We start from the raw sequence: 22472 nt of genomic DNA, 5'->3' as shown, positions 1-22472 counted from the left end.
CTCACACTTGTCCTAGTTATAATGCCAATTTAAGGCTCCTAAAACTGATTACTTGCAAAAGGAAATCTCTCTGTTTTGGACTTTTTTAATTAGTTCCATAATCCAAAGCATTCAAATACAAGTAAAGAGATTTCTTTGAGTCTTTTTGGCTATAACCACATAGGCCTGTTCGCTATTAGATCAACCCTAATCTGCAACGATTTGGGCACATTTGATATGCTACAAAAAAGGCTTTCATATAAAAAGACTGTGGTGAATTATTTCAATTGTGAGGCCTGTTCTGAAGCGGTCCTCTTAACTAGCCATAGACTATGAAAAAAAAGGATTCTTCTGGATGTTTTATCCGCGCAGATCCCACTCAAGGTTGTGCAAGTACCTCATGTGTGCAAGGTCAGAATCTTTCTATAGTAGTGTCCACTGGGCTACGCCTGCACTGTGGATGTCCTAGTGACCCCTTCCCTCACCCGAGGGCAAAGCAGCCACAACCGTCCCACAGCTCCCTCAATTCTTAATATCAATTAAAGACTCTGAAAAAGCAGGGATGGAGGGCGGATCATGGGCAAAACACTGAAGAACCAGAGTTATTGTAAGATAAATAATAGTTTTTTCTCAGAGTATTTGAACCCATTCTAGGGCTCTGCTCATCAGTCACCATCTGGAAGAGGGGACTGAGGAGTCCTAGCTGCCACTAAATCAGGATAACATTCCCCTACCATGTTTGGCACCTGATCTTTCCAACAAGTTGAGGGCATAATATTTAACCAAAGTAGAGGGGGTTCTACAAGTGGCTGCCAGGTTTATCTCATATGTAGAGGTTTGTAAAACAAGTCTGCGCTCTAGTGGAATGAGCTTTGACATCTGGAGAAAGTACACCAGCCAGGTGATAGCAAGCTGAAATACCCTAAATGGATATATCAGTATATGTCTATGTTGCAATTCAGAAGTTTGATTGCAACATGTAAACATACCCAAGGTAGATCAAAGATAACTAGAATTGCAGTATTAAAGATGCAGCACCATGGGTGGTGGCCACTTGAGCATGTACCTCGAGTCCTGGGTGGTCAGGGCTTCACTGTTGTTTCGTGAGCTAGCTATGATCTAACTACATCAAAGATAGCTCAGGTATGTCTGACAACTTTGGGGATAAACGTAAGATGAGCTCTCAATGGAATGTTGTTTAAGGAGGGTTGCCCATGGGAGTTTGAAATTTGTTGACCCTTCTGTCTGATGTCAAAAAGGTGGTGGGGAAAAGCCTCCATGAGGCTTGAAAGGACAATATTAAGATCTCACATTGCAGGGATTCCCTAATTGGTAGTTAAATATAGAGTAACCCCTTTCAAAAATCTACATAGAGTGGGGTAAGAAAAACTGAACATGACTGGAAGAAGGAGTTGTCCTGCCAAAAGTCACTGCACAGTGGACCTTAAAGGATCTGAATGAAAGTTCAAAGTATTTCAAATGTAGAATATAATCAAGGATTTTAGGTATGGGGCCTCCAAAAGGTCATGGTTGTGCTGGGCTGCCCAAACAATTTTTGTTGAATAAGTATGCCTTGTCAGAGTTTTCTGCTCTGCAGTAGAATTTCTCATATTTGCAGTGAGAAATTTCTACTAGTGGCATTCAATCAGCCAACACTCAGGCTGTAAGGTGCAGTGGTTTTTGGTGGGCCTGGGTGTAATATTTGCCCTTGGTTCTGCGTTGTGTCTAGACAGTCTGGAAGGGCTATCAGAGGCTCAGTAGACATTCTGAGCTCTGTTAACCAGAACTGTTTGGGCAAATATAGTACCCCAGGTATTTTTCCATATCATCCTGAGTATTAGCAAGATCCGTTGAAATGCCTAAGTGAGATATTGATCCACAGGACAAAATGATGTCTTGTGAGGATCCCAGGCTTACATCTCCTCTAGAGCAAAAGACTGGATAGTATGTTTTCTTTTTGATGGCAAGCAAACCTATAATGGGATTTCCCCAATGGTGAAATATCTGTCTGAGAAGGGAACTCTTCAGTGACCATTTGTGGTTGGTAATGGATTGTCCTCTTAGGAAGCCTGTGAAATCACTGCTGGCTCCTAGGAGATGAAAAGCTACTGGGGTTATTCCATGGAGTTGACATTATGTCCATAATTTGATTGCCTTCTGCCACAAGGGTGATGAGCAGGTTCCTCCCTTGCTTGCTTACATAATACATTGCAAGTGTGTTGCCTGTGAGAATCTGTACTATGGAATTTTTTAAAACAGGTTGGAATACTATGCAAGCTAGTGAGATCGCTTATAATTCTAGAGTTATGTATACATTCATGTCCTTTTGGGACCATATCCCTATTCTAGTCTATCTAGATTTTTATACCACTTTCATCCCCACAGCATCTGGGGACCTTCCAAGTAGCAGATTAAGCAACATGAATACACATCTCTCATGTGTTTGTTCTCTTATCCCATCCCCAGAGTGGGAAGCATGTACAGTGGAAAGTCCCTGTATCTGGAGGTGGTCCAGGTGTGCACTGTTCCTGACTGATGTCTTATCAGTCTTTGTAGGAGGGTATAGAGAAGGATACTCCCCTTCTGAACTCTCTTGATGTAACTGAACTGGTGGTCAGATAACAGGATGTAAACTAGAACCACAACTTGTGTGTGGTCATCTGATGTCTTCTGGGGTGATAAACTGACTTTAGCCAGCATTGCAACGGACATGGGTGAAATCTGATTAGTGGTGTCAGGTAGCTGCATGCTGACATGTGGCCATTAAATCTGAGGCAAGTTCTGATTGTGGCTGATTAATTCACTTTGATGTTGGTGATAACTGTCTAGAGAGAGTGAAATGTGTCTTTGGGAAAGTATGCTTTGGGTGACTTGGAATCAAGTAGGGCTCCTATGAACTCTGATGGGTTGGGAGTCTTTCCCCATGCTGTCTACATAGGTGAAGGACATAGTTCTAGGCTGTGGTGACTTCTTGATGAGACCAGCCTTTGACCAGCCAATTGTCTAAATATGGATAGATGTGAAAGGTTTGTCTCAGTTATGCTGCCGCAACAAGTAGGCATTTTGTGAAGACTACTGGTGTGTGGAGAGACTGAACAGTAGCATCTTGTATTGGATCACAGTATTGAAGTCACGTCTTGGAGATCAACAGCTACAAACCAATCTTGAGCTAAAGGGAAGGGATGATGGCCGCAATCATTTTCAGCCTGAACCTGAAATGGCATAGATATTCGTTCAGTCTGCTCAGGTCTAAGATAGGACAAAGACGCCCTTTTGTCTTCAGAATAAGGATATTTTGTGATCTGAAGCCTCTTGCCCTAAACTCCACAGGTAGCTTCTCAAGGATCCCTAGATGAAGAAGGGAAACTACTTAGAATCATAGAATATCAGGGTTGGAAGGGACCTCAGGAGATTATCTAGTCCAACCCCCTGCTCAAAGCAGGGCCAATCCCCAATTTTTGCCCCAGATCCCTAAATGGCCCCCCTCAAGGATTGAGCTCAGAACCCTGGGTTTAGCAGGCCAATGCTCAAACCACTGAGCTATCCCTCTCCCTTCTTTTAGTTGGTTTTCATAAGAAGGATCCCTGAAGAGGGATGGGAAGGGATTTGGGGGAGAGGGGAAAGATTTAAATAGGTTCTAGTATTCAGTGGCAACAACTTCCAGCACCCCTTTGTCAATTGTTATTCCAGTTGGGCTTGGTAGAAAAGAGAAAGATGGCACCTGAAGGTGGGGTTTGGGGATGACTCTCATCCAGTTTCAGTGTGGTACTCAACTCCTGCGTCAAATCTATCTGGCAGCAAGTGTAGTCTGAATAGTGATTGCGAAAGATTTACTTCTTTTGAGAGAGTCTTGGCTTCTTTCTAGGTGGGTACTCAGAAGGCCGTTGTTGAGAGTAGCTGCGTCTCTTCTGTCTAGCTTGCCTTTTGTATCTGAATAGCTTGCAGTTTGGGGCTGAGTGCCCAGTGACCATAGTGTGACTCTGAAATCTTTTAGGGCATATAACGCATCATCATCAGTATGTCATATTAATAAATCTGTACCCAAAACTGAGAAATCTACTGTATTCTGTCTCCCCTTAGGAATACCAGAGGCATGATGCTCTTTTACATAGTAACTACAGTGGCCCTATGTCTAGCCATCATGTCTGATGCATCCATGGCTGCCGGTAACTTCTTTGCCATTAGTTATTTTTAATCATAATAGTTTTTAACTCCACTCTATAGAGTTTGGGAAGAAAGAAAGATAGTATGTCCCAGGTTACATAATTCAATTTTGCAAACAAAGCTTTAGTTCACTATTTGTAGCTGAAGTGATGCTGATGAATAAGCCTTCCTCCCAAAAGAGATCTACTTTCTTTAGGTCTTTGTGCGTTGGTGTACTCTTAAATGGTTTCATTTTTTCATGAACTGCAGAGTCCACGAAATAATCCAGTGTTGGGAAGGGGCATAATTGCTTAAAACCCTTTTGCCTATTTGGTACCTTTTTTCCTGCTCTTTTAGCAGTCGGCGGTAATGTTGCTTGCATTCACCACAGAATTTTTGCAGTTCTAAAATGCCCTTGTTAATGGGCAATGCTATTACAGCAGAACCGAAATAATATATTATGTCAAATAAATTTCCTTAGTCAATGAGGTCTCTGTTTCTGGTTCATCAACAATCCAGGCAAACAGCTTCTGGAAGCGCCTAAAGTCATCAGGAGATAGTATAAGTGCCAAGACAACTGCCTTGATGGGAGAAGATGAGGAGTCTTGGGACAGAATGAAGGATGTTGGTCAGGTGGCTCAAGATCTGTCATTTGAATGGTGGGGAGAAGGTTCTCCGCTGGAAGTTGAGTAGACTTCTTCCAGTGGTGGTGCTAATCTTTGAGGCAATGTTGATACCAACCTGTTATTGTTGGGATAGTTATTGCTCACTATGCCAGCCCTACTGATGCCACTAGTCCAATGATAAGGAATCAGAAATGCTTCATTTACAAATTTCTGAGAGCTATCTTTGATAGAATAATACCTCTGAGCCCTTACTAAGTGTGGATGCTGAAAACAAATCCCAAGAGAAAAAAAAAAAAGATACCAACCACTGAACCATTAATTTGGGCAATATGGTTTCAGAAATAAAGGCTGTTCAAACTGCAATTCAATTATGAAGCCTTTCATGACAGCATCAAGCAGAACTGATGAAGTGGAGGGAAGGAAAAGGTCACAAATGAAAAAAAAAAAGTAGTGTTCTTAAGATATAACCAGAGGAAGTAAAATATACCAAGATATTCACTGGACTCTGATGTACACTATACACAACATCACCTACAGCAATGAGGACTTGGACCAACTGGGGACACAAAGCTAGTTTAATTGAGTCTCTATTCTTCACACTCTCAAATGGGAAGGCTTCCAAAACTTCCAAGTACAGGTTAAGGCTATCCCATTTTTGTGGAATCAGTCAATTTTTCCCATAAGTGTTCTTACTTTGGTCCCACTCCCCAGTTGTTGCCTGCTATAAAGTCAGAATGCTTTGCATGGTCAGATGCTGTAATTAATGCTACCTTACCATGTCCTCTATAGCAGTACAGACACCACAATATAGTAACGTTACAGCAACAGTAGTTGCCTGTAAGCACCAACTGATTAACCAATTGCACCCTTCATTATCTTCAGGAGGTACAGGAGGTACATTAAGACTCCAAGATGCGCGAATTTGACATTATATGCACAAGTCATCAGTGTTCCACATTAAAGGGACAAAATTACCTTGAAGCTGTAACCTTGATCTACCAGAAATCTTTGTCGTTTGGTTGAATATGCCATTTCCTGAGTATCTTGGGATACAAGGGAATAAAAGAAGGCATTGTATTCCTCTGCAACCGTCCCTAGGAGACAAGAAGTATTGGACAATTAGCCTATATGAGTATATTGAAGAATAAAAAGAAAACATCCAGAGCAGAAGTGTAAAGTTATTTTTACAGAATTGCTTTTCTGAACATACTTTAAAGATTAACTGCACACATGCATTAAGGTAATCTGATCCATCAGCAAGTGATCATGTATATAGCATGGAAATTCTTGCTGAGAACTACTGACAGCCTGAAAAGAATATGGGAAGAGGCAATGGGAGATATAGGAGACCTAACTCTTGGAGGAAAATATTGCTTGTTGAGTTGTGTATTCCAAACAAGGTAAGAACAAAAATTCACAAGGGTGCTATGCAGGATAATCTTAAAAACAACTCAAGTTGTGCTTGAGATACAAGTCAGGAAATAGTACTGCAGCAAGATACCAGAGGAAAAGTGTTATAAATGTAAATGTAGAGATTTGCACTGACATGGCACAAAACCAGATGAGACAATAAGATATTTAGCTTTATTCAGGAATTAGTAAGGCTATTCAATATTCAGAATAACCTAGGCTATATACAGTAGTTGTATATGGGTAATAGATTTTATGGCTCAAACAGCACAAAGCAACTATTAGAGAATCTAAGCCCTCTCCCCCCGCACTAGCTAGTACAATAGTGCAAATGTTATATCTATGTCAGACACATTTTCAAATCCATACTGTTCCCATTGTGCAATCTAAGCAACAAGGAACCATATCCTGAGTGTGCACTAAGCGTTGCACTTTCTAATTTCAAACATAAACAGTGCTTCGGGTAACTGCTGTCTCAATACAAGGCACTTTAGGTACATTTTTCAAAAGCACCTAAGCACTGAGGAACTCAAGTTCTGTTTTCAAAAGCAACCTAGGCACTTGGTTGGGGACTTGGGACACAATGGGACTTGGTTTAAAAAATTAGATATGTACATTTAGAGTAATGCTACAATAATAACTAGGATTATCGGTCAGGAGAGCATTGAGGAATGGAAAACTAAAGGAAGGTGAATTAGAGGGAACTTTACCTGTAGATAAAAATGTGTATTACTTGGAGTCCACTTGGAAATTAGACACTGAATCTAATAGAGATTACCCTAATGAAAAGTAGCACAAAATACATATAGTATATTTCTTCTAATTTATAAAAATATATGCACCCATCTTATGCTTTGGGTGCCCAGACCATGAACTGAAGGGCACCGGATATAAACGGAATATCCCTAAATATGCAACTTGCCCATTTCTCCTCAGTAGCTGGAGGGGAAGGGAGCTTTACAGCATGCCAGAGAGGTTTAGAAACCACACTCTGCAGTCCAGTGTTGGGGAGCAAGATACCAAGTCACTGACCTTCACAGAGAATGCCCTGCCAGCACCTCCAGTTCAAATACCACCAGTGACTTAATTGTGGTGGCTGGGCAAGGGGAGAAAGGGATCTCAAGTAAGGAGGTCTCAAATTATTTAGGGCCTTACAAGGTACAACCAGCTCCTTGAATTCCACCTGGAAGCTTACTGCAAGCCCTGCAGATCCCAGGGCACTGATCTGACATGTTTCCCATGTGCAATTCCATTCACCAGAAAGGACTTAGCATTTTGCACTAGCTTCAGCCTCTAACTAGTCCCAAGATGAAAAGGAGGACTTGTGGCACCTTAGAGACTAACCAATTTATTTGAGCATGAGCTTTCGGGAGCTACAGCTCACTTCATCGGATGTAGACCCACACCAAGTGCATTACAGCAATCTAGTTTCCAGGTGATAAAGGCATGGATAATTGTGGCGAGGTCTGCACTGAAGATAAGGTCATACTTCTTACATGGTAAGGATGGGAAAAGCAGCACTGTGCACACCACAGTCACTATCCAGGCATCCAAAAGCAGTCCCGGATGTGACAACTACGGTGTTACAAATGGTTGCACTCTCTCAATGACGGCAGCAAGCAAGTTCTACTAAAATTCTTCTGGCTGCCTCCCCCAGCCAATTAACATTCTCTCTCTCTCTCTCTCTCTCTCTTTTTTCAGGATTATGTTACAGTTGGCCCCAAGCTCATAGAATCGTAGAATATCAGGGTTGGAAGGGACCTCAGGAGGTCATCTAGTCCAACCCCCCGCTCAAAGCAGGGCCAATCCCCAATTTTTTTTTTGCTCCAGATCCCTAAATGGCCCCCTCAAGGACTGAATTCAACCCCCTGGGTTTACCATGCCAATGTTCAAACCACTGAGCTATCCCTCCCCCTCATCTAGGCACAGTGGTACCTTGCAGGAAAGAACCCTTGAAGTAAAGGAAGAGTTGCCTCCAGCTACGTTTTAGGTTCTCCCAGAACAATACCAGAGCCATTTAAGAGCAGCTCAACCACTTCTGAGAGGGTCCACAAGTGAATCAAAGTCTTATGCTCCAAACCATCAAAGGTAGCTTACAGATTTGAGAATAAGCATGTCTTCATCCATTGACAGTAAATAATCAACTAATGCAATCAGTGCAGTTTTGGCACCTGACTTGTAACTCAACTAACTTGAGGCCAAGGAAATCTGATCAATCAAGAAACTGAGCACTGCCCCACTACCACCTTCTTAATGACCTTCCCCAGGTGGATGATGGATACCCAGTCACAGTTAGCCAGAATGTCAGTATCAAGAATTGGTTTCTTGAACTCTGGCCTCAATAGCTTAAGACCCACTGGCATCTTTCCCACCACATAGGGAAACATCAACACACACAAGGAAAAACGGACACAGTACTCTCCAGCTGGCCTTCACTTGAAAGTTGTAGGATAAAAGCATTCCAGCACCTCTGTAACCTGAATGGCACTAGCTGTAATTCAAGCAAAGATGACAGCATTTCCCCCTGCTGGAGACGGTTCTGTATCCGCGTCAGCAGACAGCTCATTCTGAAATCAGAACAAGTTTGTCTGCAAAACATGAAATTTTTCACATAAGTCAAGCTCAACCTCAATGGTTACAGGCTTTACCAAGCTGTTGGTCACTTCAAACAGTTCTGTTGTGATGGAAGGAGAAGAAACCTGTCTTTACTTCCTGCAAAGCCACAACATACAATCTTAAAGTCTGCACATCATAACTGGTCAGATTCACGAGACTTCCACCATCAATGCTCTAGTTGTCTCTCCTCTTATTTCATTGGTTATGGGTCATCAGAACCACAGTGAGCGGTGAGGACAGAGTTGGTGAAGTGGATATTTAGGGACCACAGAACCAACAATGGTATACTGTGATCATCTAGGCCAAGTAGTAGTTAGATTCCTCTTCCTTAATTATGGAAGCCATCATTCCAGAACTGCAGCCAAAACTTAACAAGTTTTTTAGTTTACATTTATTCGAAAAGAAAAACCTTTCAGGACTGAAAGAAATGTTCATTCTGATTTTCAACAGATTAGATTTGAGGTGGAGAGTGATTATAAGTGTTAAGCACTGAGCGGCTTTGAGATCTGCCACTCAGAAATTTCTCAACTCAAAATCCACAGCTCAGAGAACAGCAGTTTCAAGTACTACGATTATGCAACTACGAAGACAACTTGAAAATATACTCTCATTGTCTTGCAAACATTTATCTAGTTTTTAAATGTGAAAATTATGCTGGTGGAAGGTACCAGTCGGTGGTCCATCTTGTGGCCAAAGAAGGGAGGATATCTGAAGCACCAAGATCTGATTCATGAGTTCGGAGGAGGCCTTGAAAGTTGTGAATGTGCTATGGTATGGGAGCAGTGGCCTTCAGCTTTACTGGGAGCTAATCAGTACCCAGTGCTGCAGTAGATTCAAGTCACCAAAGCATTCTCCCACCAAGTATAAAATGGTGAGAAGTCCAAGATGTGTCAAGAAAGAGTCAATCCTAAAATTGTCTAAGTAGGAGAGAAGAGAAGCAATTGAGACTCCCGCATCCCATCCCACCCAGGACCACACAGGTAGGAAAAAAAAACCCTTGCCCCAGAGGGAGGAATGAATAAATGGAGGATCCTACTCAGGAGTTGGTGGGGAGGGAGAACAGTATTCTACATATCATGCCGCCTGGAAGCCTGGAAGGGAGGCAGAGGAGTGTATCAAGGAGAAAACACAGGATTTGTTTGTTAACCATTTTCTGAAGTTTTGGTGGTTCCATGCCCATCCACACCTGTCCTCTACAGAACAGAAAAAGCACCGAACAGTACTAGTGCAAGCTTTCCCACACCAGCTTGCCAGTGTCTGACCTCTGCTCTGAAGGCACTATCTAGACAAGTGATAAGATAATTCTGTCTCAACGCACAGACAAATGCTTGACCTCTGCAGATACTTTCAACAAGATTATCAATTTGTGCTCATTTTCACAGTGGTGTCAGTAATGCTGACACTTGTTCATTAGGAACTGCAATGAGACCCAATCTCCAGAATACTGATTAAATGTGTTTCAAGACTGCACTTTGCTGGGGTTTCCTGAAGAAAATGGACCTTAATAAGTTCTTAAAGGAAAGGAAAGGCAAAACAAAGAAAGAAGAAGAGAGAGCCAAGCAGGAACCAGGGGTGATCAAGTGTTCTAACAGGCAGACAGGAAAGGATAGGAGATAAGACCAAGAAGTATGAAAAGGAGAAAGATAAAGGAAGGAAAGAAAAAGTCAGGATAAGAAGTAGAGAACATGAAAGAAACAGAAAAGAGGTGGCTCCTTAGTGCAGCAGAATTTAATAACTACTCTTCAATTTTTATCTTACATGTAAACTTGGGTCAACAGTGGCCACTGCCGACTATGGCAATCTGCCTGCTTAGTTATATGGATGGTTTGTGTTACACCAACATTTGAGTGTTCAACCTCAATTATTAAAAATTCCTAATCTTGTACTAGGACTCAAGACATAAAGCCCAAAACCATGCTCATTTACCTTTTTTGGCTCTCAGCACACGTCCCAATCTTTGAGCCTCCTGTCTTCGAGACCCACCATGGGACGAAATCTGAATCAGAACATTGGCTTCTGGTAGATCAAACGATGTGTCACCTACCTACAATACAAAAGCATCCTCTGAGCAATAAGCTATTTTCCCACATTAAGAAATGAAGACCATGAAAAATACAACTTTGGTGATGCAATAAGTAGTATGTCAAAAATAAGCTGGCACATGTAACTTACTGCATTTTTAAAATAAATTTGCACCCTTCAATCTGATGCAGCATCACAGCGAATGTCTTCACTTACCTTGGAAATAAAGATAGTGTTGATTTTTGGATTGTGCTTGAAGTTCTGTAGAATCTGCATTCTCTCTCCTTGTGCAGTAGGACCATATATGTAAGGTCTAAGATAGAACAAACATTGAAAGTAATCAGTTCTCAAGACTTCTCAGAACTATTTATCCTTAGGTGTTAGAATACCATGGTGGGGAATGCAGTAAAACTATTTAAAATTTCAGATCAGTATATAAATAGGAGTGTTTTGGGTTTTGTTTAAAAACAAAAAAAGTTTTGCTGCTCATCTTTAATCCTTTGGCTCTTTACTGTAATCCTGCCCAAATGTTAACTGAATCACCACCTGGGGCAAACCCAAGCTGCCAGAGGCAGACATCTTTCCACTTTCTGCAGAAATAAATCCTGACAGTGGTAAGTGCTTTTCATTTGATGTGCTCTGACTGAACTGCGGATCAGTGGACTGAAAACATTTGCTAATCCTAGATGAAAGGTTGAATGCAGCTGTTAAAATAAAAAGGTGGGTGGCTGGATTTTTTTTTTTTTTTTTTTTTGCTCAAATCCAATGAGCCAGCATATGGACAGCTGTGCCCTTCTCACTTCTTCCCACTAGAGTCCTTAATAATCCAAGTTTCCCTTTTAATTAAATTCTCAGTGTCTCAAGCTGGCTGTTAGGCATTTTATCTGGAAATGACATCTATATTTTGAAGTCAACACCTTTCTCCTCCTCTCCAGTAACCCCTGGACATGTGGTTTGTGACCAGGATAGAATGTTCACTGGGTTCTATGGAAAAGAGCAGAACAACCTGGGATTTACAATGGTGGAGGAAGCTATGAGACTCTTTAGTGTACCTTGCAAGCCGACACTCAAAGGTTAAGATACATGCGGCAAGTTCATATTTCTGTCTGCAATCTCAAAATGACTGCAGCACAGTTCAGACTGTACAGGTTACCTCCTTACAGCGTCCGAAAGGAAAGTGATAATACAGGAAGTTTTTGTGGGAAATGTTGTACATACCCTGACTTTGTACCTGTAGAGCTGGATTGCCCCTGGATCTCCTTCGTTCCACATAGTCTCCAAACTACCTTACATTAGCAGCAGTTTTCCATAACACCACATATAACTTGACCCCTTCATCAACTCCCTCCCACTTTAAAGTCTGTTGTGACTCTGCCAGGGCCTGACTGTAAATGCAAGAGAAACCTGCAGTAATGTGTAGCTGCTGCTTTTCCATCTCTTCCCCATTCTTTGGAGAAGCTTGTTAACAAGCACCTTCAAAAACCAAGAGGAGCAAGTTTCATAATTTATGTTAAGAAGTTTTTTCCCTATTTTTTTTTAATTAGGCCCAAAAATTTAGCTTAAGTTTACATACTGCACACATCACCATGGCATCTGAGCACAAGAACCCAACTCATAGCATGCCAAGGCCTTCTACATCCCCTGGGCATTGGCTGTTAATGCCTTCTCTTACTGAAAACGTCATTCTAGTTTTTGTGCTGCCAAATCTCCTCTAATCCAATTCTTCTACTTGGTACATTTTGGTAACAGTCTTTTCCTAGCCAAAGCTGAAGTGGCTCATAGGAATGAGACACAAAGTGTTTTAAACAATACTGTTGTTGTACAGCTAGGGATACCCTGTAATGCTGCTGTAGTTACCAGTCTGCCAGTGCTTCTATTTTAAGCCTTCATTTATAATTTCATTTTAGGATGTGAAGGTGATATTCGTCCCAAACAAAATTCACACGCAAAACATCCGCTGTTGATTGAACTAAGATTTAAAAACTTGTGAGTACTTCACGTCCATCAGGTGCTGCTTCCCAAGGCTGTAAACAGAGAGCTTGTCAAGCATTTGCCTATATTGCTGTAGTTAAACCAAAAAAGTGGGATGACCTAAAACTGTTGGGTGTCTAATCTCCCCTTAACTCCCATCAGTTGGGTTTATCGTGATGAACAAACAAGTTATAACACTTCCCCACCCAGAACAAACAAAAACCATCTAACAACAACAACAACTTGAAAACCAACCTTTCCTCCAACCAATGGGAAGATGAGCCTCAAGGATCAATACCTGTGTCGTCATAATCTGTCAAACCCAGGAAGGCTGGACGTGGCTTTTATAAAGCAATGATTTAGATGTATTGATAAGCATCAGGGCTGTACGTAAAGAATGGCTTTCATACAAGCTATACTAGCTCTTGCTCTGGAGGATGCAAAGAATGATGGTCAAGATGCCAGGATCAGCTCAAGAGACTCCTAATCTCAGCATTTAACATGAGCTTTAAGAAACTCCACCTTTTCTGCCCCATGCCAATCCCCCGTGACTGCCAAGCATTGCAATCCTGCCTTCCCTGTGGTACTGACAGTTGTGTAACCTTGGGCTCCACTCCAGATCCGAAGAGAGCAATTTGGAAGATGGAGATTTCATTTTAAAAAAGCAACTCCCCTCCCCCCATCCTCCAGCAATTTAATAACTCTGCCAAAAACCTTCAGTAGTTTTACTTACAATGTTTCTCAAACATCTTCACCAGTCACTAAGCTACAGGACTGCCCCCTCCCACCCATCTCTTTTTTATTCTTTACTCAAAAGACCCATTATATTTATTATCTTATATGGAACACCGAACATAGTTATTAACATTCCAGCAGCATCATTCTAGCTAATCTCTGTCCAGACAGGTTTAAGAATGATGAAAGAGACCATGAGTTCTGAATCTGGAAGTCATCCAGCACTGTTAGCCCAGCTTATTGTTCGAAGTCACAGTGAGCTGGTGTAGAATGGCTATTGCACTGCCATTCAAAACTCATCACACATTTGGGAAAAAGAGATAAGGGAAGTTGTTTTTTGTAAGAAATACTGTTGGAAACTCCTGGACAGCTGAAAAAGTTTACAGGGCTAAATGGTCCTCACCATTTCTGCCAAGAGAGGGGAATAGAAAAGCCATGATTTCGACTCATAATTGAAAGGGTAAGGCTGGCTTCTCCACATGCTCCATGGAGAAAATCCTTCCACGAGTATCAGGCAGGGAAGAACCAATCTCCTTTACTATTCCCTCATTAATCCTGCAAGCACTTTGATGCTAAACCCTTGGCAAGTACATTTTAATTTTTACCTTTTCTTTTGCAACTGAACCCCGCCCCAAAGAGTAAGTCATTCCAAGGCAGCAGAGGGGCTCCTACAGAAGCTGTGCTGCTGTTTATTAATTGTATTAAAGTAGTGTGTGGAAGCACAATGTACTAGGCACTGTATAGACATGTTATATAAGCCATTGCCCCAAAGAGCTTAAAATCTTAGTTTAGGACAAAACTGCCACAGGCCTGGAAGGGGGCAGAAAGCAGGGAAGGCCACGGCTTTCTGTGGGCCTTGAAGGATGCAGGGGCTCCCTGGTACAAAATTTCCTTCTCATTTCACATGGGGGCAAGGAGACAAGTCTGTTACATGCACAGATAGTTGACCATCCAAATAGCCCCTTATTTAGTCACTTGCCTACAGTGCTTTTATCCTCAGCTCATTTTATTGTGACTATCAACTCTCTACATAAGTACTGGTTTCAAATTCCTCTGTAGCCACTACAGAAAATGCAGAGAGTTTAAACTTAGAATGTTACACTTGGAAAAATATATTGCAATACACATTGAAATTTACTTGAAATGCTCTTTGATGTTTCTTATCTTTATTAAGTTTAATGTTTATTATAAAAATGTCTGAAGTGACTGAAATTTGTGGAACATATTAATTTTCCAGTAAGAAGAAGAAGGCGGCGAAGCCCTCCTCATTCATGAATACTTACTTCCCCAGTCTGATTGCATACTCCTTCAACGCAAACACATTGTCAGCAAATACAATGATCTTGTCATTCCTTCGCTCATGAAATTTAATCAGGAACTGGCATGCTCTGAATTTATTTGGGTTCATAGTGTAGAGCAATATCCGCTTCTTTGTTTTGATAGCCACATATTCTCTGTAAAACTCTGGAGACATTGGGCACCAAACCTAGAATTTTTGAAAAAAAAAAAAAATTATACACAGTAATCCATAATGAGTTTCCATGTAGTAGAAAACAGATATTCATAGATTTTAAGGCCAGAAGGCACCATTATAATCATCTACTCTGGTTTCCGGGCCAGAGAATTTCACCCAATAATTCCTGCAACAAGCTCATAACTTCTGGTTGAACTAAAGGATATATTTTAGACATCCAATCTTGGTATAAAGATAGTCTTCTTTTGGACTTCCCACCACTAGTTGAAATCATCTCTTAAATCACGGTAAGCTGAAAGAGACATTTAGTGTACAAGTGTAGAAACTCATCAATCTGTTTTTAACATGTCCATGCCAAGTTCCATCTAATTTTAATTGCTATTTTCCAGAGATTTTTTTCTAAGAGAGTCCATTGCTTCACTGGTGCACATATAGATTCTGCCACTCCTGAAAAGCTTCAACTAGCACCGCTAGCTCAAATTAATAGGATTCTGGAGGCTTTCCTCATTTATGGGCTTTCCTTACAATTCATTTTTTAGCATTACATGATTTTATATTTAGTGAGACCCCTTTATTTACTTATTATTATTGCATATATTTAACTCAATTTGAGGAACTTGCCACAAATGCAGCGGTATTATCTGTACACCATAGTTTAGAATAGAAGTTCTCTCCCCCACCCCCATTCTGTATACCATGCTCTTTGCCATAGATGCCAAGCACCCAAGAACAGAACACTTGCAAATAAAAACTAAGAACGTATAACTACTCTGTAAATGAAAACGTAGTTTATAATTATTGTTTAATAAATCAAGTTTAAAAACAAATCTACCATTAATTTAATGGAACATTTGCATTATGGTATGGAAACAATATAGGAGACTTTACTGAATAATTACTTGCTTTCTTAGTGGTCATTATTATTTTCTTTTAGTCAAATCCTGTCTTCAGTGCACAGACTAAACAAGTGGACTACACAATGGGTTTAGAGGAAGTCTCTTTCCCACCAGGTTAGAGTGTAACAATGGAATTACTCTGGATTAGGTTTCATAGCTCCTGCACATCCCCTACTTGAAAGGGAAGTAAGAAATTTTACATCAATGAGTATTTTCAACTCGGACCAGCAGATGTGTGAGTTTGCTAGGGGGGAAAGGTGAAAGACAGAAATAAAGGATACTTCTTGACAACAGAATTTAAACCACAGGATTTAGGAATTACTGCCACAGAGTACACAGGATCTTTCCCATTTAGTGACTTATGCACTCATTCAAGAGTAAAACTGGTAAAAATGCACTTCCATCCCCACTGATCTTTTAATTTTAAAATTTTGCAAGGCATGTACTCCAAGGTATAAACCTGGGACAACATCTGGGGACAAGTTTATTGCAAATCAGAAACCTCTGGAAAAAAAGAGTTAGTGGAAATATTAAAAATAATATGAGATAGGAGCAGCATTTCCCTTTAACATGCTGCAGCTACTACTGATAATTTTACAGTCTGTAACTCACACACTGAAGCAAGCGATATATGCCGTGAATATGATCTCCTGCATCACTGGGTAGCACTGCCCTCTACTGCCACATGGAAGATCTGGCCTCAGGAGCAACCAGGTTGCTTTCTCAGGCCAGAATAGATAAGGCAAGCTATGAAAGACACTACACGAATGTGAATAAAGTTCATAACGATCACAGACGTTCGTTACTTCCCAGAAACCACCATTACTTTTTTGGCTGGTTGTTGAAATAATGTAGATTTTAAATTAAATGTAAAAAAAAATCTAACACTCTCTTAAAGAACATGAACTCCCACAAAGCTGCAAGTAACTAAGAAAAGTTCACAACAAGGAACATTCGTTGTGCTTTATTTAATGCACAGGAGGTCAGCCTAGATCAGAAGTGGGCAAACTACGGCCTGCAGGACAGTCCTGCCCGGCCCCTGAGCTCCTGGCCCAGGAGGCTCGCCCCTGGCTCCTCCCCCGCTGACCCTCCTCCCCTGCAGGTATGCCATCATGTGTGCAGCGCTCTGGGGAGCAGCCAGACATGCTGCTCTGAGTGGCATGGTAAGGGGGCCAGGGCCAGGGGGTTGGATAAGGGGCAGGGAGTCGGGGGGGGGGTGTCAGGGGAACGGGGGGGTTAGATGGGGGCAGGGGCCAGGCTGTTTGCGGAGGCACAGCCTTCCCTACCCGGCCCTCCATATAGTTTCACACCACGATGTGGCCCTCGGGCCAAAAAGTTTGCCCACCCCTGGCCTAGATGATCATGATGGTCCCTTCTGACCTTAAAAAGTCTATGAGTCTATGACAGGAGTGGGCAAACTTTTTGGCCCAAGGGCCACATTTGGGTATGGAAATTGTATGGCAGGCCATGAATGCTCATGAAATTGGGGGTTGGGGTGCAGGAGGGGGTGAGGGCTCTGGCTGGGGGTGCGGGCTCTGGCGTGGGGCCAGAAATAAGGAGTTCAGGGTGCAGGAGTGGGCTCCAGGCTGGGACAGGGAGGAAGGGTTAGGGCTTCGGCTGGAGGTGCAGGCTCTGGGGTGGGGCTGGGATTAAGGGGTTTGGAGGGGGATCAGGGCAGCGCTTACCTCAAGCAGCTCCCGGAAGCAGCGGCATGTCCCCCCTCCAGCTCCTATGCAGAGGTGAGGCCAGGCGGCTCTGCACACTGCCCAGTCTGCAGGCACAGACCCTGCAGCTCCCACTGGCCACAGTTCCCAATCAATGGGAGTTGTGGGGGCGGTGCTTGGGGTGGGGGCAGCATGTGGAGCCCCCTGGCTACCTCTATGCGTAGGAGCCAGAGAGGGACATGCCGCTGCTTCTGGGAGCCGTGTGGAGCACCCCCCGACCCCGCTTCGTGGCTGGAGTTTGGGAAGCCCCAGATCCTGCTCCCCAGCGAGAGCTCAAGGGCCGGATAAAATCGGCTGGCGGGCTGAATGTGGCCCACGGGCTGTAGTTTGCCCACCCCTAGTCTATGAGCTACCAGCCAGTGTGTGCAACAGGGAAACCGTACTCCTGAAATGGAATTGCCTAAAAAGTGTCTAATAATGGTTTTGTCAGCCTGGATTTTTTGGTTTTGTGTTTTAGCTTGATCAATTTCCAGTCATTCCAATTCCTGACAGAGCACCATCCAGAGCACAGTATGGACTCAAAAAAAAAAAAAGTAATTTGTATGAGACTTGAGATTCATAAGGTTGTTTTTAACAAGGCAAAAAATGACTCATTCTTCAGGGAAAGGTGGCTGGAAAATGCTGACAAATGTAAGTAAAACTAAAAACTAAAACAAAACAAGGTTTTGGTAAGCTTGGGTGTTACTTGTAATTAAATGGGTACAAAGATAGAATGAAATTTTCAAATTGTTGTCCCTATAATACTGCAGTTTCAGTGCTACAGTGTATATACATATGCAAAAAGAAAAGGAGTACTTGTGGCACCTTAGAGACTAACCAATTTATTTGAGCATGAGCTTTCGTGAGCTACAGCTCATTTCATCGGATGCATACCCATCTGATGAAGTGAGCTGTAGCTCACGAAAGCTCATGCTCAAATAAATTGGTTAGTCTCTAAGGTGCCACAAGTCCTCCTTTTCTTTTTGCGAATACAGACTAACACGGCTGTTACTCTGAAACCTGTCATTATACATATGCATTTACCATGACAGCAGTCCTCCCAATAGCTCCATTGGAGGGACAAGATTAGTGGAAGCTTCACAGAACCAAGGGCAGGCACACTATTATATCTGAGAGGTTGGAAGTTCAACCTGCTTGGGGATTTATTTATTTTGTTTTAAGGAAAACCAATTTGTCCATAAGGAGACTGAGCTCACTCTCTAAGGCAGTACAGTGGCAGCTATCAACAGTGCCTCCTGACCAGCACCAAACAGCTGATCAGTGGGTGGCTGGTGGGAGCTGAGCACCCTTCCCCCCAACCCCCATGGGTACTCCAGCCCCAGAGCACCCACAGAGTCAACACCTATGGGCAGAAGGAGAACCCCATAAGACTTCCATCTCACAGCAATCAATTACACTGAACTCTATTCCTGTCTGGAGAATTGCTTTACTTTATTTCAATTATATCCTCAAAAGCTTGAGGGCTTCAGATGCGAGAGACAGATTTTCCCTTCTCAGGCACCATAGTTCACACTAATCCTTTCCCTTCAATTGAGTGACTAGAGGAGATCAAACACAGGCACATTTCAAAGGTATAACAAGAACCAGTGGCTGGAATTTGCAGCCAAAGAAATCTGAACATGACATAAAGGCACACATTCATAGTAGTCAGGATAATTAACCACTGGAAGAGCTTTCCCAAGGGCTGTGGTAGATTCTCCATCACCTGAAGTCTTTAAATCAAGACTGGGTGCCTTTCTAAAATACAGTCTATGACAGGGGTCTATAGATCCATCACAAGTTACTGGGCTTGATACTAGGTGGCATTCCATGGTTTGTTATGCAAGAGAACAAAGGAGATGGTCATAATAGTCCCTTCTGACCTTAAAATCTATGATCAAAGAACTACATTAGTACTGAAGCCAGTGTGTGCCGATGTCTGAGGATGGGGCTACAGAGAGCCAACCAAACACCACAGTATCAGCAGTCAGCATTAGTGTCTCAACAGATGCATGTCCAGATACCGTTATATTAGCATGCAATGACAGAGTCACAATACAGTATTTAGCATGGATTTACGTTGATTACCGACAGTCTTGCCTGAAATACACAGTATCTCAATATTGTTGCAGATCTATAAAGACGACTGATTGCCCTAATTAAACATAAATGGGATTAGATAGTTCTGGCTGCAAGAGAATATAGACTGTAGCACTTGTAGTAAAAAGCGGAGCATCACCTCAGCACACTGGACTTTAGCAATGTAGCCATTGTTCTGTAGCTCCATCCAGTTGGCTTCATAGAGTTTTGGTCCAATCAGGAAATTCAAGTCGACAATTTTGTCATCTTCTCTGACGAGAGTAGCAGTCAGTCCCAGTTTGCAGTGAGCTTGCACAATGGTGAGCACACGTCTGAACATTTTGGCTAAGAAACACAAGGTGAGATTTCCTTTTGATTTCATAAAAGGATTAAAAAGACACACATTGCAAGTGTGTAGATTTTGTTGTATTAGCTATACGCCAGAGATGAGCACACTATAAATGGGTAAGCAACACGATTCTAATCTAATATTACTCCTACATTAAAACCAAACACTCGATTGGTTGCAGCTTTTGACTTATACTTAAGCACTTTTACTGCACTGTACATCTTCAAAGCACTGTACAAACCTTAACTAGTCCTCAGACCCCAGTATTATCCATGTCAACTGTCCGGAGCGGCTCACAAACATGGGTGCCAACTGTTACAAACCAGGGCGCTAACACCAAACTGGTTGTGTGTTCTATAATTAGATTTCACCAACCCAGTATCAAATGTGAACTGCTCAAGCAATATAACAGCCTTAACCTGGAGTCACAGAGAGTCCCCTTGGGCATCCCAGTCTATCTCCCCACCCAGGCAAGCTTGCCTTTGTGACAGAAGGACCCTTATGCCAAAAAAAATCACAACAAGGTACAGGTTACTTCCAGTCCCAAAAGGACCAGTCACTTACCTCAGGTCAATTGTACCTTAGATCTCTCACCAAAGACAATGCTAATAGTCAATCCTACATTAAGCTAACTAAAGGTTTGTTAACTAGGAAAAAGAAGTTAGAGTTATTTGTAATGCTGAAGCAGGTAAACATCTACACAAATGCATGACCGTCTTAGGTTCCAAAAAGTAATAGCAGCTGCTGCAATATGCAGGCTCTATGTGTCCTTTATGGCTAACTCAAACTAACCAACTTGGGGACTCCCCTCGCTTATGGGTTGAAATACTGCCCTCACCAAATTCCAAGCAGCACAGTGATATAGATCCTCCTGGTCAAGGATTTATATTCCTTTCCCCCCCAAGTTCAAACAGTGATGGGATGCAGATTTGTGCATATCCCCTCTTCATGGGTGTGGGAGGAGCAAACAACAAAGTCTTTTGTTCATTGATGTTCCACAGTAGTTTGTCTGGTGCTTAACAACTCTTTTGGTAAAACTAATATTTTACACTCGGTCATGTCTCTCTCTTGACTGTGGGGGTTTCCAGTTTCATAAGAAACACTTTTGTAGTTACAAAGCAAACACTCCAATATTATAACATGGGATATGGATATAAGAAGTAATATTAATGCAGGCAGTGACTCACAAGTATTTCACGAAGTCCAAACACTAAACACCAATCTATAAATCTAATACCTATTTTGACAATATTAACACACAGGCGAGCCAGACTGGTTTCCAGCTAAGCATTTGTCAGTGCGGCCTAGGGATCTTGTCATGAGCTGGCAGCTGGACTGCCAGCAACACAATCCCCGTTTACCAGATGGGAAAAAAGGAGAGATATAGAGGTGTTAAGTGACTTAGCCTAGGCCACACAGCACTTCAGAGCCAGGATAGAAAATAGGGGTTCTACTATTCCTAGGTTGAGTCCATTGGAGTACGATGGCATCATCTCTCTCAGGTATTTCCAGAACTCTCATCATCTTTCTAGTAGTATAAAGTAGGCCTTCTGCCTTATTTTTTATGACCAAGTCTAAGAAGCGATGATGGTAAGAAAATTGAGGCAACAGCATAGATCTTTGTTAAAAGTGGCTGCCAACGAGCAATGGCTATTTCCATATTTTACCATTTCTCCCATTTCTGTTAATACTTAAAAATTACATGCAAACTCTTTCAGTAAAGGTATAGCAGTCAGAGACTTGGACTGGACTGGGGGGGGCATTTCTAACCAGCATTATTTCCTGTAAACTGAAATGCTCCATTCTTTCCTTCCAACACCATATATCCCTATCTGGAAGTCAACACACCTATTGATAAATTATTTTAGAAACAAATTAGCATAGATATATTTCTTCCCAGTAAAATACATACATAGACAAAGGGATCCCTAACTTATTCATAGGGACCACACTTCAAGAGATTGTATCAGGACACCTGCCTACCCACTTAAGAGAATGCAGACCAACTCTTCTCCCACTTGTGTTGATGTAACAGCCACATGGCAACTTTAGCAACTGTTACATGAAAAGTAAATGCATATTAAGTGTACTACAGAAATCTTTTACTGAAGTTTAAGCAGCTTCAGAAGAAAGCCTCCATCATGTTACCATCCATTCTCTGGAACAAAGCTCTAGAGATGACACCTCTTACTACTGTAATTAGGAAAAGTACTAACATTACTATAATGATTTCCCACTGGTATTAAGAATAGTAACACCTGTTCCCTAATGAGTTGAGAGGTCTCTGGAAAGCAGTCTTCCTATAAATACTGCAGTACTGCAAAAACTTCTACCAGAGCCGATGATCATTTACATGTATTAAACCTCAAATACTAAGCTATGAATTTATTCTAGAACTCCAGAACAACATTAAAGAGAAAGCCAGCAAGAAACAGCATGGCAACAGTAGCGAAGCATTAACAATGGGTC

The 22472-nt window shown here is 42.0% G+C and overlaps 1 protein-coding gene across 2 annotated transcripts in view; it reads right to left on the bottom strand.

The window, feature by feature from the left end:
- The window catches only part of ERCC3 (ERCC excision repair 3, TFIIH core complex helicase subunit), a 47210-nt gene that overhangs the window by 4970 nt on the left and 19768 nt on the right, over positions 1-22472 (bottom strand). For both annotated transcript variants that reach the window (XM_073305013.1, XM_073305014.1), the window contains 5 exons: positions 19815-19999; positions 14786-14988; positions 11013-11109; positions 10701-10818; positions 5724-5842 (listed from right to left, as the gene is read on the bottom strand). In XM_073305013.1, the coding sequence (XP_073161114.1) occupies positions 5724-5842; positions 10701-10818; positions 11013-11109; positions 14786-14988; positions 19815-19999 (722 nt within the window). The remainder of the gene's footprint in view (positions 1-5723; positions 5843-10700; positions 10819-11012; positions 11110-14785; positions 14989-19814; positions 20000-22472) is intronic.

This window comes from Lepidochelys kempii, chromosome 11, assembly GCF_965140265.1.
Source record: "Lepidochelys kempii isolate rLepKem1 chromosome 11, rLepKem1.hap2, whole genome shotgun sequence".
NCBI classification, from domain to species: Eukaryota; Metazoa; Chordata; order Testudines; family Cheloniidae; genus Lepidochelys; species Lepidochelys kempii.
This window is presented reverse-complemented; position numbering and strand designations above follow the sequence as displayed.